Source organism: Pagrus major, chromosome 1, assembly GCF_040436345.1.
Source record: "Pagrus major chromosome 1, Pma_NU_1.0".
Taxonomy (NCBI): domain Eukaryota; kingdom Metazoa; phylum Chordata; class Actinopteri; order Spariformes; family Sparidae; genus Pagrus; species Pagrus major.
Genome location: NC_133215.1, coordinates 15,895,300 through 15,912,842, shown reverse-complemented (window position 1 = coordinate 15,912,842; position 17,543 = coordinate 15,895,300). Strand labels below are relative to the sequence as shown.

At 39.8% G+C, this 17,543-nt stretch overlaps 2 protein-coding genes across 4 annotated transcripts; one reads left to right on the top strand and one right to left on the bottom strand.

Annotated features, from left to right (window-relative positions):
• Window positions 1-242: 242 nt before the first annotated feature.
• On the top strand, window positions 243-3,824 carry cisd2 (CDGSH iron sulfur domain 2). The gene is made up of 3 exons (XM_073467588.1): window positions 243-427; window positions 2,967-3,181; window positions 3,634-3,824. The coding sequence occupies exons 1-3, from the start codon at window positions 325-327 to the stop codon at window positions 3,721-3,723; spliced, it is 408 nt and encodes a 135-aa protein (XP_073323689.1). The 5' UTR covers window positions 243-324; the 3' UTR covers window positions 3,724-3,824.
• Window positions 3,825-5,773: 1,949 nt separating this feature from the next.
• LOC140997608 (sodium/hydrogen exchanger 9B2) lies at window positions 5,774-17,141 on the bottom strand. 3 transcript variants are annotated; one of them, XM_073467571.1, is made up of 13 exons: window positions 17,018-17,141; window positions 15,836-16,113; window positions 14,752-14,953; window positions 14,315-14,485; window positions 12,456-12,598; window positions 12,162-12,289; window positions 10,761-10,936; window positions 10,227-10,333; window positions 9,665-9,814; window positions 9,394-9,502; window positions 8,120-8,256; window positions 7,758-7,941; window positions 5,774-6,851 (listed from the first exon to the last, which is right to left on the bottom strand). In XM_073467571.1, exons 2-13 carry the CDS (start codon window positions 15,980-15,982, stop codon window positions 6,790-6,792), a joined length of 1,716 nt encoding a protein of 571 aa, XP_073323672.1. In that variant the 5' UTR covers window positions 15,983-16,113; window positions 17,018-17,141; the 3' UTR covers window positions 5,774-6,789. The 3 variants fall into 3 exon arrangements, with proteins under 3 accessions (XP_073323672.1, XP_073323663.1, XP_073323679.1); XM_073467562.1 differs by having other exon boundaries at window positions 5,776-6,851; window positions 16,692-17,062; XM_073467578.1 differs by lacking the exon at window positions 17,018-17,141 and having other exon boundaries at window positions 6,700-6,851; window positions 7,719-7,941; window positions 15,836-16,063.
• Window positions 17,142-17,543: the final 402 nt, after the last annotated feature.

Genomic DNA, 17,543 nt, shown 5'->3' with positions numbered 1-17,543 from the left:
TAATTTATTTGACCTAATTTTTGTATTTGAATGCGAAGTTTACGAGGAGCACGTGAAGCAGGCAGACACAACCGGAATTTAAGTTGTCCAATCAGCAGCCACCAACTCTTCCAACGCTGATTGGTCACGCTCTCCAGCGTCACAGGTCTTCGTTACGCGTATTCACGAACGCGTTCCCCGCGTTTCCTCGGTGGTTTCCCAGTTCCACGGTGAGAGCTTACGTACCGGGTGACAGGCTGCGCTCCGAAATGAGCGCAATGACATGAACGAACCCCAGGAACTACTCGAGTCAAACACAAAACCTGCCGCATTGAGCAATTCAAGATGGTTTTGGAAAGTATTTCAAGGATAATAAAAGTCCAGCTTCCAGCCTACCTTAAGAGGCTTCCGCTTCCGGAGACCATCGGCGGATTCGCGAGGTTAACAGGTAATGAACCGCAGCACTTCTTGGCTGTCCTGTGAAGATGACTCCTGAACTCATCGGGCACACTTAACTTTACAGCACATAGCTCTTCACCTTTAGCTAGCCTGCAAGCGACAACTTAGTCCTAGTCGTGCTGTGGACGGCAGTGTCTGACAAAACCTGTGTTATATCCTCAAGTGCTGCTTTAAAACTCCCCATTAATGTTTGATTGTGTTGTTCTTATCAGCAACATCAACTCAGCAATGACCTTATTGTGGTAGTGCCTGCTACCCCCCCACAGTTAGCCAAGTTTGCTCTTGTGTTTAAATGCTAATATGATATTGACCTTAAACATAAAGTGTCTGCATAAGTTGCAGCCCCGTCCCGTGCTGTGTAAGTGACACCGTGCTAACTCCAACAATTGGATATGTGATGCTATGTTTGCCTGCAGCACAATATGTAACCAGCTCAGACATAAAGTGATGCACAGGCACGACAGTTAGAGGGAACATACAGTCTCAGAACAAAGCCCACTTCAAGATCACTGTCACTCCATGTTAGGTCCCAAAATCTAAAGGTTCAAGTCATTTAAAGTTTAAAAAATATAAATAAAGGCAACTGGAATCGTCCCAGCCTCTTAAATCTGAGAATCTGCTGCTTTTTCTTATATTACATTTTAGTAAATTGGATTTTCTCTCAAGTTTGGACTGCTGGTCAGACAAAATGTGGCATTCAAAGACCCCACCTTGGCCGTGGGAAATTGTGATGAAAATATTTTTCACTTTTTTTCTGTTATTTAGCAGAACAAATGATTAATATGAGAAATCACCAGGCTATTGAATATGAAAATAACATTGTTCTACCCAAAAGTCATACTGAAAAAAACTTATATAAATATTACTTTGGTAAAAGTGAAAGTCACCCATACGAGTAGTACTTGAGTACAAGTCTTAAAGTATCTGACATTAAATGTACTTAGGTATCAAAAGTACAAGTTATAATAAGTTAAACATATATTAACAAGTATGTGGATATACTAGGGATCAATAATCGGCCTGGCCAACTGTTGAAGCTGATATTCAGAATTGGACTTTTGAAGATAGATTAATTAAAAAAAACACTTTGATGCAACATTCAGTATGCTACACGCAAAGTAACTAGTAACTAAAGTTAGCAGATAAATGTAGTGGAGTAAAAGTTCAATATTTGCCTCCAAGATGTAGCAGAGTAGGAGTATAATGTAGCTGAAAAAGGAGAACTCAAGTTAAGTACGTGCGCTTAACTATTTGCAGTCTATATTTGCTCTCCTTCTACTTTATACTGCATCTAATGCACAACAATTCCCCTCAACCTCTCCTGGACAACATCATAGCTTGCTGTTCATGTCTTATCACATGAGGCATCTCTTGCACCTGTTGAATTGAGAACACAAAAGCTGATTCATGAACTTATTTGCAAGTCTTCAACGACAGGCCTCAACCAAACACTGGGGAAAATGTTCTCACAGCTTCTATTTCAGTACAAGTGACACCGTTTAAATAAAAGAAAGCAGACTAAGCGCAGCAGGAGTTTAGAGAACTAGCGAAAGTCCACTTCAGCTTGACCTTTTGGCACACACAGATCTGTGGAAAGTATCAAATGAAGCCTAAAAATAGCTCAAAAAGGTAGAAAAGCTGAGCTAGTCGTGCATTACTTAAATGCTTTTGTGACAATTGACATGCTAGAACAATTTGAGTAGCAAAGGCAGTGATATCCAAAAACATGGAAGATTATAATGGTTGTGGTGCTTAGTACTAATCACTACGGCTTGTGAATTTCTCGCTATGATTGGCTTTTAAGTGTAAACCTGTTTCTGAAGTTGTGTTTTCTGTCATGAATTAACAAACAGTCAGTGCAGATTAGAAGATGAAAGATGTATTAAGTGCTGCTACATGTGAGATATAATTCCTTTAAAGAGATTAAGGATTAGCAATGTCCCATTAGGCATCAAATCCCTTTATTGAAAGTATTTCAATTGCCGTGAGAATATTGTAAGAAGTTCTGGAGTAAAACTGGCTGCTAATAGTGAAATTACATAACGGTTTAATCCTCACTGTCCTCTGTCCTCTGTCCCCTCCATGTATGGTGGACCAGATGATGGGTTTCCCCAAAGCACTTTTCTGGGCTCAGTGGGGCATTCCCCCCCCCGATAGCTGCTTGAGAGTAATAGAGTAAAAATGCAGATTTACTAATCAATGAATTTACTAATCAGTGCACTACAGTGCACATATTCGAATGGTGTTCCCCAAGAACTTTTTTTTATTTCAAAAGTCTTAAGTTAATTACATGTGATGAATCTTGTCTGTTAGTGGGGAAGACTGTAATTGTTTTCCAAAGTGGGAATTGGCTTTGTGATTACGAGTACAGCTTCAACTAATGGCTATTTTCTTTACTGGTTAATCTGTCAGTTATCTTCTGAATAAACAAATAATTCTGTCTGTAAAATGTCAGAAAATAGAGAATAATGCTCATAGCATTTTTTACATTTGTTAGTGTGTGTTAAATGCTTATAATTTGTCCACAGTGTCCGAGTGGCTCCGGTTGCTGCCCCTCCTGGGTATCCTTGCTCTGCTGGGCTACCTGACCATTCGCCCGTTCCTGCCTAAGAAGAAGAAGCAGAGAGACAGCCTGATCAACCTGAAGATCCAGAAGGAGAACCCAAAAGTGGTGAACGAGATAGACATCGAGGACCTTAACAGTGCAAACGTGTGTTACTGTCGCTGCTGGCGCTCCAAAACTGTAAGTTGACGGGTTATTTTCCGAGAGAGATATCACAGTTGATTGGCATAGTTATTTTTATTTGTCACACAGATCAGCCAGTGTGTTATTAATATATATATATATATATACATATATATATACATATGTATACATATGTATATATGTATATATATATATATCTATATATATATATATCTATCTATATATATATAGATAGATAGATATATCTATCTATATATATATATATGTATATGTATATGTATATATATATGTATATGTGTATATATATATATATATATATGTATATGTACATGTATGTATATATATATATATATATGTATATATGTATATGTATATATATATATATATATATATATATATATATGTGTTGTTTTGACTTCAGGATAAGCAGGAGTTTAGTGTTTCTGCATCTTGTTGATCAGCTAATATTAAGTTGTTTCCTCTTTTAGTTTCCTGTTTGTGACAAGTCACACTTAAAGCACAATGAGCTAACTGGAGACAACGTGGGACCGCTCATACTCAAAAAGAAGATACTGTAATCGACCACTGATGGGAGTTTTCCTTTTACCTCCCCTGCCTTGAGTTTTCTTTTCTTAACCATTTGTCTTTTTTTTTGCCTTTTTTTCTTTTTACAAGAATCTCTGTCTCGTCTTGGTGTCGTGTTAATGTTTTCTTAAATGAGTCTTTATTTGAAGTGGTCCTAATGCACCTAGAATACATATCTCCACAGTCTGAATGTGTGAAAACGTTATATTAGTTGCGTGTTGTTTCTTTTTATGTCCCATTCTTCACTGTTCACATATGCTGGTTAACAGAAGAAGCTTTTATATGACTGTAAATTAAGTTTCACTCATGTTTTGGTCTTTTAGAAATCAATCACAATTCATCACTGGGACCACTTTGAGGGGAAAACTTGAAAGATAATTGCAGTGACTTTTTGATGACTTTCAGTAGTCTGAACCCATCAGGGAAAAGTTTGTTCCCACTTAAATGGTTGTTTAAATGAGATACTTAATACTTGTCCAACCTGTAATCAATATGATCTACTGTTTGTCTTCATTTTGGCTGGTTCTTTGGTAAGATTTCACAGCCAGCCTTTGTAAACGATCTTCCTCCTGTTTCAGTTTGTCTGTGTGCCAAATATTAACATGTCCACACTTTACGGATGTGAAATATTCTCTTCTAAATTATTGTGTGTATGGGAGGCTTCTTCTTCTGCTTATAGCCTTTAAAAATTTGAGTTTGCATTGTATTGAACTCCGTTGCTTTCAAACATTTCAAACCACTGTCTTCACCATTGATTAATACCCCGTTATATACAGTTTATCCTCGCAGTCATATTGAGGGTTCTGAATGTAGCTTCTGTAGCTTAAGATTTTTGCTCTGTATTTTCATAACAGCTGTATATAGTTGACATCCTGCTAGAGTATTTTCTTTTTAAGTCATCTGCAATATTTTATATAAAAAAAATGGCCTTTATTGTCAGATCATGATGTGTGTTGTAACCCTTTGTCAGAAATGGCTGGAATGTATTCATTCTGCATTTGAAATGTAAAAGGGATAATCATAATGTTAAACCTCAACTCAAACAGAACTGCAGCTTCATTCCTTTTTTTCACGTTTATATTTGGGAAACAAATTATCATTTCATAAATGTTTCCAAGATGTGTGTTGAAATTTAAAATACACTTTTACTTTTCTGATGCCCCACGTTTATACGACTTGGAACCTGAAACGTGGCAGAAAGACATTTGAGCTTCCCCTCCTGTGCATGATGTCATAGGAAAATGCTTGCTGTGAAAATATGGTCTATGGCATCAGATTTTCAGAAAACAGAACAAAACTAAGTCTCTCATTGCTAGTGGGTATGTGAGCTCGATGCTACATGTTTAGCAGGTATAATGTTTACCATGTTGGCATGCAAACATTTGCTAATTAGCATTAAAGATAGAGTAAGGCTGAGGCTGATGGGAAAGCCATTTTTTAATTATTAATATTGTTATTACTTTGGTATTTTATTATAAATAAATAACATTTCTGACCTGATGATGACTCTAGAGGAAGAGTGAGGGTCACAAAGTCGTATTTTTCAACGTAAACCTGGATATCTGCACCAAATTTGATAACAATCCATCCAGTGGCTGTCTTGACACTTCAGTTTGCACCAAAGTGGCAGACCAAATGACAGACCAACATTGCCATCTCTGGAGCCACAGTACTAGTATGTCTAACAAGGCAAACCAAGGGTGTACTAGGTATATGTCTGTATCTGCACTGTCCTGTTTCTTAGTATTTTGTTGTGTTTGCAACCTTTCTGAGTGTCAGTGATTCTTAAGGAAGATAGTAACCCTGATCCCTAACCCTGATTTGAGTCAATATTCCAGGTCATCAAATCCTGACACTTCAGTTTGGTAGCCACTAGCCTAACATTCAGCTAACTGTCTCCAGGTGTCTTTTCAAACAGTAACTGAAAAATCCTGCATAGCATTTTATATTGATCTGAATCAGGGATATTATAAAGTCAAATTGTACAGTAATAATTTAATCTATCACTGTACAACTACAGCAGAAAGACAGAATTCTTGGTATGTTTTATATTTTATTGTTCAAAAGAATATTTTGTATAAAACTAATGTTCAATCATGTAAAACTATCATAAATAATTGCTAAAAATAAACAACCTCTGTAAATGTAAATAAATTCAAACAAATCAAAAACATCTTAAGTTACACTGCATACGTCATAAAAAAAAAATCAAATACGGAACAAACGTGAAAAATCTATCTTCATTATCAATCTAGAAAAAGATGGGTTTGCATGAATGATTTGATCCTCATTGAGAATTCATGATATTGGAAGCGGACAGTGAGTGCAGTAGTGGATATGGGTTTTAGCAGCATTGTGTATGAACTAATGGGAAGCATAGTGGATTATTTAGATCTTCTCCTGAGTATTTGTAAACTACAAAACCCTTTTCATCACCAAGACATACAGCTAATACACATTTTATGAAAACATACTCAAAAATACACAAACACAAAGTGATCAAAAATATTGTACTGAGTGCAGAACACCTAAAGACTTAAGTGTGTGTCAACTGTGTTGTCTAAAGTAAAACATTAAAATATACTGTCAGTACATTCAATTACATAGCCATCCAGAGGAAGCTACAGTCAATAGTTGTAGTTATGTGGTCATAACAATGGGAAAATAGCTGATTCGTGACAGACAGGAACAATATCTACCTTTATGAAAATGTAAACCATATTCATGCCTCACACTAATAAAGCTGATTGGAAGTTCATTGAGGACCAGAAAACATAAAAAAGCACCTCATGGTTTCTGTTCACACAGCATGGAAGTGCAGACGCTGGGGTGGGGGTCATTTGTTTCGAAGCCCGAGGCCTGGAAACCCCTCGAGGCTATAAATACAGTGTGGGTGATTCATGAGTCCCTGAAGCATGGCAGACATCAGGAGCTGACGGGCAGATAAAGAGACAAAGAGAGCCACTCGGTGGCCAAAGGAAAGCTCAAATGTCCGAGGTGTGAAAGCACACCGGAGGTCTCTTAAAGTGTCCTCGCTCGCTGGATGAAGACAGGTGATGTCAGAGTGTACTCTCATAGGTGATGGGAGTTTCACTGTCGTCTTCACCTGCTGCTGCCGTGCCTTTGGAAGAAGGAGAGGAGACAGAGGGAGAAAAGACTGATTACATGCTATTCAGATTTATTCAAGTTAAAGGGGTAGTTCACCCCAAAATCAAAATGACATTTTTCTTCTTACCTGTAGTTTTATTTATCCATCTAGATTGTTTTTGTGCGAGTTACTGAGTTTTGGAGATATCGGCTGTTAGGCTGTCTACATTTGAAAAAACTCAACGGCAATGTTTCTTTCCAGAAATCATGACCTGGTTACTCAAGATAGTCTACAGACCTTGTGGTGGCCAGTTTCATTCAGGCTCAAAACTATTTTCTTTCTGCCAAATTACACTGTATAACCGTGCAGAAGGAAACGAACATCTACTCATGGGCAAGAGGCTTGTGACAGTGCTGGATGTGAACTTTAATGGCATCCTCCTCGGCTGAGCTGTAACATTAGCTAGCTTAGTTAGCTAGCCTCTAGCTGAATGCCAACTTGTTCCATTATATTCGATTGAAGGCAGACATTTCTATGGCCGATCCCTCCAAAACTGTGTTTATGTGTATTATGATTTTGGGGTGAACTGTCTCTTTAAAAAACAAACGAAACAAAAGCTGAAGACTTGTGAACAACCATGAGTTGCTCTTTTGCGCTGTGGTTTAAAGCCACAGTGACACTGTTGTGTGGATGTAAAAGATGTGACAGTGTGAGTTGCAGGGTAAACAGAAGCATTCTAAAACTATGCAAATCCTTGTCTGAGCGGACGCATCTACCACAAAGGTGAGGCAGGGAAAAGCTTTGCAGGAAAGTATACTCACTACTCACGCTACTACGAGGCGAGCTTCGACAGGGGTGTTGAGCTGTGTTTGAGTTTGTGAAATGTAAGACTTTACCTACCTAAGAAAAAAGCTGATAAAGTGGGTTTGACTCGCTCACCACAGGCTGAGTTCTTTGGTTTTTGGAGCAGGCGAGGCCCAGCAAGCCCTATGATAAGAGCTCCTACAGGAGCTGTGAGAAGGATGGACAGCACAGCCACGGTCAGCACGTCCATGCCGTACTTCTGCGAATCTTTGTCGTCCCTCGACCTGGCCATGTCTAAAGCTGTGGAGCCTATAGCTGCCTGATGAAGACAAAACACAAGAGTTTTTCTCTATGTATATGCTCACTCACAAATGACATTAACCATCAATACAAGGAGACACTTGAAGTTAGAAAAAGAAAAAGACATTTGCAGATATGTACTACAAAACCCCATAAACTGAGCACAAAGTAAAACTCAGGAAAATGAATGCACATACCTGCACTGTGGCTTTGGGCATCCACGCAAGGGCTATGAACACTTTCTCTCTCATGTTAAAGCCGGCACACAGCACACAGACAAAGGTGAAGAGGACTCGGACCAGCAGGGCGATGAGCAGCGAGGCTATACCCAGGCCTAAACAAACAGACATACAGAGGTGATGCACTATGTGTATATTTGAGATATACTGCTATAAAGAAGCAACCATTAATACATCACCAGTATTTCCTCTTAACAGCTGTGGGCAAGGAGGAGTGAGAAATAGAAAATAGCAGAAGCTGGCCGAGTGCTGCTTTTATAATAACCTACTTAGAAATATCTTGTAACTCTGGTGCACATACTCATACACCTATCATTACGCATCTCAAGCAATTATATTGTATAAAATACAACATAAAAAACTAGTCCCTGAGGATCACATACATGCTAATAATATATGACATTTTCTTTTTGAGACAAATCTATTCTTAAAAGTAGCATCTGTGAAGGGTCATACATTTCATGAAAGAAATACAGTAATGAAAAACAGACATTTATGATCAATTTACCATATTCCGTGTGTCATAACACTAAGAGCTTAACATAAACTGGACAGGAAACTCGAAATAAAGGATCAGTGAGCGTGTTTTTCAGCAGAAGTACATGTGCAACGATAGCATAGCATGCAGCCATCTGGAAAAACAGAAGTGGAGACGTATAAACATTTCTGAGTTGAGGTTTTTTAATAATTTGCGTCACATCTGCTTGTCTCATCTCTTTTAAAAGAAGCACGCACTTTGTAAAGTAGAGAGTTAAGGTGGATCTTTCCTAAAACTGTTTTTGTGGTCGAGACACAGAGTCCCAAATGATAATTATATTGTACACCATTCCAAATATATGTTTTTCTAGGAGAGGACTGAGTGAAATTTAAAATAAAAAACTATTTTGCAAGAAAATAATGTATAATTATGCTTCAGTTATAGCTGCCTGCAGAGCATCAAAATATGTTATTTTTGTCATTTGTCCTGGCACAAATAAGATGAGGTTATTGTGAGAAGTCTAAGATCTGTTTCCCAACAAGCTCTCCTATTGGGACTCCTATGGAGGTGCAGTATATGAATGCTAACACAGACGAAGGTTTCTATATCTCCTGGACACCGACTAGAGAGGTAAAACTCTCCAGGGGCTTCTCTTTTGGCTATGCAAATATATTTACATCCATACAGTCACATTTGAATCTCTCAGTGATAACAGCCACCTCATTGTGTGTGTGTGTGTGTGTGTGTGTCTCACCAACTGTGTGTCCCTCCAGCTCAGACACTCGAATCTCTGCTCCTATTAGTCCGAAGAGAAGAGGCTGAAACACGTCCCACGCCCACCCCACCACTTCCTCCACACGTGCCTGAAGACAAGCGCACAGAAATGTTTATCTTTGACATGCAGCAACGTGCACACAATTCTCAATCTTAGTAATTTGGGAAAAAGTATGCTTCAATAAAAATGAAGACCTTCCTGCCAAGTTAACCTTGTCAAAATGTACTAAATGGCTGGCGTATGTTATTACCTTTTCCCTCCCCCAGCCAACGCCAGCCAGGAATGCCAACACCAGGGTGCAGAGGCCTCCAGAGCCAGGAAACCCTGCCACACTGCTGCCAAACACCGCAAAGACGGACAGACCCAGCACCAAGAAGGATCGCTTCATCACCAAGTGTTTCTAGGACAAAAAGACAGTCATTGGTTACAGAATATTCTCATGTAATGAAATAATTACAAAATGCTCCATATACAGAAATATATAAGATATTTATTCGATATTAGGTAGCAAACCTTAGGTGGTGGTTAGTCTCACTTATGTTTAATCTACACTTATTCATACAGAAGGGTTTTTTGACAACTCTTGAGTCTGGCAGACGTCTCTTCCATTATATCTCTGTATACTCATTGTATACTCATAGAGTTTACCATTTTAAATCAGAAGCGGAACACTTCACCGACTTCTCTCGCAGGCTTTTATCCACTCTCCGCAACTTGGGACATACACAGGCTGTGGTGTCAAGTGGTGTAAGGATGACTCAGCAACAGTAAAACTGGCTAATATCGTGGTAATGCTGCAAGAGCATGCCTACCTGGTCAACACTTGGAAAGTACTGGATGAGGAAGCCAAGAAGAATCCCAGCAACCATCCCACCAGCCACCTCCAGTACACCTCTCAGCAGGTTGTACCAGGTGGAGCCTACAAGGATCAACAGAGGAAATATATGATTAGCTGAGTTCAATTAACTGAACTAATTACCCTAAAAATGTAGACACAATGACAATTTGTGAAAGTAACTGGGTAAACACCGATTGTTTAATTACATAGTGTTCGTGTATAGCCCAAGAGAGGCTGTATATTTTTGTTTACTGGAGTCATGAAACACTGGCACAAATAAGCCCCTTACTGTTTTCACCCAGAGTAAACAGCACACTCACGCCCCCTGCTGTGCTCATGACTAACTACAGACAGAAGTTATTTATTTCATGTTGACCTTCACTGCAGTACACTGAACTTTGTGCCACTCTGCTGGAGATTATGCTGGTGCTGTGTTCAAGAAAAACAACAGTGAATTCAGCACTTTTTATTGTCCTTCACCACTCCACACACGCAAAAACACACACACCTGTTGCGAAGGCCATGCCCAAGCATGTGGTGAACCCTGTGATGGCAAGAATGTCATCAAAGCTGCCTGCGGCCATCAGCAGGGTAGGGATGCCCTGTTCAATGCCGTAGCCGTCCTTCTGCAGCAGCAGCATAGAGGGAACCACCACTGCTGGAGACACAGCGCCCAACACAAAGCTACAATGTAGAAGAGATACATCATTTACTAATTTATATATTCCTACACGTAACAAGTAAAGACTTTGCACAGTATCAGCGTTTAAATGCACTTTGAGAGACGCAAAAGCAGAATATATAGTTTATACTGTAGCTGGGATGTTATACCAAATTTAATACAATGATTTTGAGTATTTACCGATGGTTATTTTACTGCGCTTCAAACATGGACTCTTTTTTTGTTTATTTTTTATTAATTGATAAAATTATGCTACCAAGCTTAAAAAAGAGTAAATAAGAGTAAATAGTAATATAATAATAGTAAATAATACATTTTTCACATAGTGAACATTTAAATCAAATGACTGATCAATGGCTCGGCGCTCCCAGTAGAAGAAGAAGAATAAGGAGGAGAAGAAGGAGAAAGAGAAGAAGAAGAAGAAGAAGAAGAAGAAGAAGAAGAAGAAGAGGGAGAGGGAGAAAGAGAAGAAGAGGAAAAAGAGGAAGAAGAAGAAGAAGAAGAGGGAGGAAGAGAAGAAGAAGATGAGGGAGAAGAAGAAGAAGGAAGAAGGTTTTATGCCGACTGTAATCTTTAGCTTCATTTACAACACTGACATTTACGTAGTGCAGCGGAAAAATATTTGTATTAACCCAATCTACCCCTTCAACCACTGATAAAAAGTGGGGTAGAGTTAAATTTGCAGAAAAAATTCAAACATAGATTATCTTATCAGTGGTTGATGTAATAGTCCTACCGCCATACTGTACCTCACCTGACATCATACAAGAGGTTGTAATGTGATCTGGTGGCTCTACTGAACAGCATGTTGCTGTTCTCTGCTTCATGGGAACATGTTCCATTAGTGTGTTGTACAGTTGTAAAGTCTCACTTATCTTTGTCATCACAGTTCAACCTTCCGTGTCGTATTTCTAACACTTGACATTCACACTCTGCTGCCGCTTCAGAGGAGTTAACTGTTTCTGTAGCACCAAGAGCTCTGCTCTTTTTGTCTTTTTGACAGAAAAGTGTAAGAAATATTACAGAAAAATTAGAGCCAGCGAAGTTGAAAGACTTTTAACAAAGATTTCCTTGCTTGGCCTAAGAGCTGACATCGAAATAGGTTTCACAAAAGAAACGGTGACTGTCTGTCTGTCCTAGAATACTGTATGGGTAATACAAAGCTTGTTTTTAAGTAGAAGCTGGAGAGAGGAGACTCAAAGGGAGAGTAAGTAGTGTTGTATTTACCCAAGGATGAAGCCCCACACCCAGGGCAGGCCCATGAGGAAGTGTGAGATCAGAGCTGTGGTGCAAGCCTCGATGAGGCAAGGCCCACATGCCACACGTAAACACACTGATTTGAGCTTTTTCAGAGCCTGGCAACACATACAAACAGTTTGTTACAGTCATTAGCTTGAAGGGAGGATTAACAAGTGTAGTGATGTCTAGTAGTGCTGAGGATTTGTTGAGTAATTGGCTGAAACATTCAAACATCTTTCTTTATGTGTACAGACACTACGCAGATACAATAGTGTGGCATACCGTGGGATCCAACCCCAGACCAGCTCTGGCCAGAATTACTGCCAGAGCGATGTTCCTCAGTGACGCGGACCACCTGAAGTTGATGTACACCCCATCTGTTACAACTGGGATGTTTCTCAGCATGAAACCCATCAGCAGCATACCTGCAACACAGCAGAGGGTGTGAGAGAGGAAAGATAATCCTTCAGGACTGTCTCACACAGATACAGAGTGAGAATTAGATCACCTGTTGCTTATTGAACTTACAGTGCTCATGTTGGACACCTGAGACTCACTGAGGGACTGCGATCACTGTCTTACAGCACTGATAAATCAAGTTTAGACAAGTTCCAAACCTTCTCTACAAATTCACACGGCACCTGTCAGTTCTTATGTTCAAAACATGCAACATGACTGAGAATATTATATTACGATGTTATACCTATGATACCTATGATCTTAATGACTATGGCTGCAGGTGTGTTGTTGTTATTATATTATTATATCATCGCAAAGAAATCCTCTTCCCAGTGTGTGTCAAAAACAAATTTCATAATACAGAAACAGACTGAGCTGGTAAACAAGAGCACCCTTTAGAGGAAAAGCACCGGAAGGTAAAGTTTAGAGAGAAGCCGACTCCCAGATCTATCTTATTTGAACTTCAATCTACCTTTTGATGTTATTTGCAAATAAGGAGTGGCTCCAGCTTTCTTGATTTTAATCTTGTTAGGGGTGCAGCCAGCAGATTATAATTTTCAAGTATCAGATTCAAATGATTGGAAATTAATCTCTTACATTTCATAATTAGTGACAACATGTCTTTGCGAAAAGAAATATTTTTCTCCCCAACATCTTTTGATAAATAGCAGGATCACTGACTTGCATTTTCAAGCTTACAGGATTAGGATCATGTAGGCTAATAATTCAACATAATAAAACACATAACAGACAAAATATCAGTATATGTGTGCTTGACTAAGCATGGAACGGAAAGTGAGTAACAAGATTGTACAATTAATCATGAACGCCCTTTTGACCCAATGTCCTTTTTTACATGAAGGTGAAATGATTCAGTCAGTAAACTTGTTTGTTATATGTCACCAAACGTATACATCCGTGGCTTAAAGATGTGCCATACTCATTACATGAGGCTCCTGGACAGGAGAATATTTTGTGGTATTTCTATTTTTATTCTATTTTGTATTCTATTATTCATTAATGTTTGCTTGGCCAAACTCGAAACTCAAAAGCTCCTGAAAGACATTTGAGATTAGTTTTAGATTATTTTAAGTGCTTCTACTGCGATTCATGAAACTCAAAGTCAAATTTGAGACTCACAGATTTTCTTAGAGCTGCACATACAGAATACTCAGTGAAGGACTGTTACATGTATTTGTAGGTATTTGCAGGTATTTGTAGGTAGCTGTATATTGTAATTTGCTTTATCAAAGACATTAGACAACTGCCAAGAGACGGTTGTGGCTAGCATTGGCCACGGTTGTGGCTAGCATTGGCTTATAGGCCACTTTGACTTATGCTTGGGCGGAAGACTTACCTGGAAAAGTGAGATTTGAATCACTGAGAGTATTGGCATGATGCCAATCACCACCTCTACCTGCCATTTGCTAACCTCTTAGAAATACCTCCATATTTATGTTCAAATATGTGACTGATAAATCCACATCAGCAATAGCACTGAAAGTGATTCCATATTCTTGTTTAGAAAACAAGTAATAGCAGGAAATTCCCTAGTCAAATAAGCATTAAAAATGCTTATGATGTAATGTGTTGTTAAATATCACCCTGGTGGAGGCATCTGTGTAACTAAATATGATATAAAGGCAGCACATAAAGCATAACCACTGAATCCTCAGCCTTACCAAGGAGTGGTGGGAATGGTGGAAGTTTGGGCAGACGGATGAGGGCCACCAGTTTGCCACCGAGAAGAGCGCAGATGAAGAGGATTGTGATGCCAAACAGGTTGCCCCCTGGAAGACATTCTTTCTCTGTGATGGACCACACCACTCCAAAGAGCACAGCTGCCAAAAGAACTGGAGGGGACACCAGAGACGGACATTAGTAATTATATCACTGAGAATTGAACAAATGGAGCTACTAAGAGGTCAGTGTTTTTTGTAAAGAAGTGTTTAACTGAAAGATGCTCACTTAACAATACAATTGTGAACATAGTGATTTCTTTTTGTGCATGAAATAATAGATTTACTCCTGTCATCTGCAGTCTCTCCACAGTCTTGTGAAAAAGGGACTGACATACAAGGAACTCACTGAGCCAACTAGAGTCCCCCTCGTCACTTACCTTTTGTGATAAGTGAGGCCAGAAGGCCTCTCGGTGGACATGGGCAAAATCTGTGGAGCAAGGGGCAGCAGACCACCGGCGGGTCTGTGTTGGTGCCGGCATCCACCACCGGGTTTCGAGGAATAAAATAGGTGGTCTCCTCTGTGATGTTTGGAGTAGAGCAGCGCCGTACCACCACCTGGATCTGGTTCACGTTTAAGTGCTGGAGACGGAGAATCAGAATGGAAACAAGAATAATGTTTTGTTAGATGTTGTAACACCACATCTGTAAAGTCAAGACATGAAAAGAAGTATTTTTGCTTGAAAACCTTCAATTTTATTACACTTTTTAGATATGTTGTAACATTTTACTTAATACTTTAATCAATACATTCATACTTTTTAATGTCTTAAAAATGATTATCCACATTAATGTCCAACACAGAACATATATTATTTAAGATCCAGGCCTTAAACACGTAGCTGAGTAGACAACATGAATGGCTCACCTTCACAGAACACCAGATCTAAGGTGCCACGCTGACACAAATATGAATACAATGCTTATTGAAAGATTATAAAACTGGAGGATGTCCCTGTAGCCTCTTTAATTGCCTAACCCTTATTAAGTGTCGTGCCCTATCAGTGTGGGTGAGGTGCGTCATACCAGCAGATAACAGGCAATGGTTTCTTGGCAAATAATAGAGTGAAGATATGAACTTGCACTGGAAGCTGATAACTGTGACTCCCAGAACACCCTCTTTGTCATATTGCTCAGGTGGGCACATCACACACAAACTTGTGCCTTTGCCTCTGGCTGCATTTTAATTAATTCTCAAGTTGGAGTCACAGCAACAGATGATGAACAAATGATCTAATTAATTTAACAAGGTTAGAGAGCAGTATATTAAAACAGATCAGTGTTAAATCAACACATCAAACTCCTACGAGAGACAGAGAGTAGCTTAAAATGTCTTATATAGTGACTACAAGAAACACTTTTTTCCCTCCAAGAACCAGGCTTATAAATACACTTTTTTCAAGGCAGTAAAAGTTGAATCTAGCTAGGTTACACTGAGATATTCTTGTTAGTAAAATACTATACCTCCACATGGTTTGCTGCCGGCAAAGCAATCCTCTCCAGCAGTGGGCTGGGTACTGGACTGGGTGCCGGACTAGGTGCAGGACTAGGTGCTGGACTGGGTGCAGAGCTCGGCTCCGGGGTGACAGGTTTGGGCTGGGTGTCCTCCATGGCAATTGACTACAGTACTTCTGATCCACTGGCTTCTCTATCACAGTACAACAAGCCGAGGGGTGGGGTTGTCCATGGATGGGCAGTTCCTTCACTTCTGCTTCTGTATGTCCAACTCTGACCACAGGCTCCTATTCATATAACAAGGTTTTATCAGAAGGAAAACAAATTATTATTGACTTAATACTGGAGAACAAAGGTGTTGGCACAGGTGTGGAAACTGGTATGAAATGATAAGTTAATCTCACACACATGCCTGTTGTGTTTAGTTTAACAGATACTGTACTGGGGTTGGGAAAAGCCACATGGGTCCTGTCTACATGAGGAGGATGTATGAGGCTAATATGAGGCTAAGTGCTGGGAGCTTAATTAACATGTCAACATGGCGTTTTATTGCAACGCAACTCAGCTGTAACTTATTATTACGGACAACCCTCTTTGCTATTTCATCAGCTTCACTTCGAGGTATGTTATACACAAACGTTGACAGGTCGTTTACATTAAGCTAACGCTACTACAATGTTTTGACAGCCGCTTATGGCAACAGACGCTAGTTAATCCAATTCCGGACAGACCACACTAATCAATGCTTACAGCTCGACCATATGGCACATTTAGCAAGCGTTAGCTCAAGTAGGTTAGAGTCAACCACCTACTGCCAACAACAAACCTACTCAATTGCCATCAGCGGCCGTGTAGGTTAGCTTACTGATGTCTGAGGCTGGGTTGTCTTCACGCTTGGTTCTGTCTACACACGTACAGGGACAGAGTTAACTGGACATATAGCGTTAGCTTGCAGTAATTAGCTAACGATACTGAAGAGGTAAATCCACGCCGGTGGACCCATTATCGGACATCAGGTAGCGCTCTCAGTGGCGACAGCACATCATGTTATTAACTAGCTACACATTTTCTAATATCAGCTTGAATATTAGCCTGTCACTGATGTGGGAACGCCCTTAAAAATGTTTCACAATGCGCCGACTAACGTAGCTAGCGGTAAACTATACCGCCACGGACTGTCGTGTCACCTACATTGTCTGCTGTCAAGCTCAATTTCACTCCCTACTCTTGACACATGCGGGTTCAAACAGGTAAAAAAATCTTTAAACGTCGCGGCAACAGGCGCCTCCTTGTCTGATATTGGAGTCACGTCCAGTAGCTGTCCTTGTGCGCCCCACGGTACCAACAGCTGGTCAGTGAACGCAGCATGGTATCGTTAGCTCGCCAGAGGGGAACCGCTCCTCGGTCGTGACCCCCCTCTGTTGGGATTCCCTAAATGAATATATGTATTGAAATGGAAAAAAGCAGCTCACCTCATATCGTTAACAGTGTCATCGCTTGGCAGCGGCAGCGTCTCTGGCAGCCCTGTGGCACAGAGACCAGCTGGGAAATAGGAATCAGGCGGATTAGTGATGGCCAAGCATGTATGTACCGCGCTCAGGAGTGCTGCTCGGCTGGGGCGGGGGGGAATAAGGTTAAATGGAAAAGTCACTCAGAGGTATTAGTGAGGACGTTTATATAGATGTTTAAACATATTTTATTAATAATAACACAATTC

Bases quoted from the DNA above. Each gene is read 5' to 3' on its own strand.
- cisd2 (XM_073467588.1), top strand. From the start codon at position 325: ATGGTTTTGGAAAGTATTTCAAGGATAATAAAAGTCCAGCTTCCAGCC. The intron at 428-2,966 runs GTAATGAACCGC...ATTTGTCCACAG, and splicing joins CGGATTCGCGAGGTTAACAG to TGTCCGAGTGGCTCCGGTTG. The intron at 3,182-3,633 runs GTAAGTTGACGG...TTCCTCTTTTAG, and splicing joins GCTGCTGGCGCTCCAAAACT to TTTCCTGTTTGTGACAAGTC.
- LOC140997608 (XM_073467578.1), bottom strand. From the start codon at position 15,982: ATGGAGGACACCCAGCCCAAACCTGTCACCCCGGAGCCGAGCTCTGCA. The intron at 12,599-14,314 runs GTAAGGCTGAGG...GCTGTGTTGCAG, and splicing joins ACCATTCCCACCACTCCTTG to GTATGCTGCTGATGGGTTTC. The intron at 12,290-12,455 runs GTATGCCACACT...ATGTGTTGCCAG, and splicing joins GTCTGGGGTTGGATCCCACG to GCTCTGAAAAAGCTCAAATC.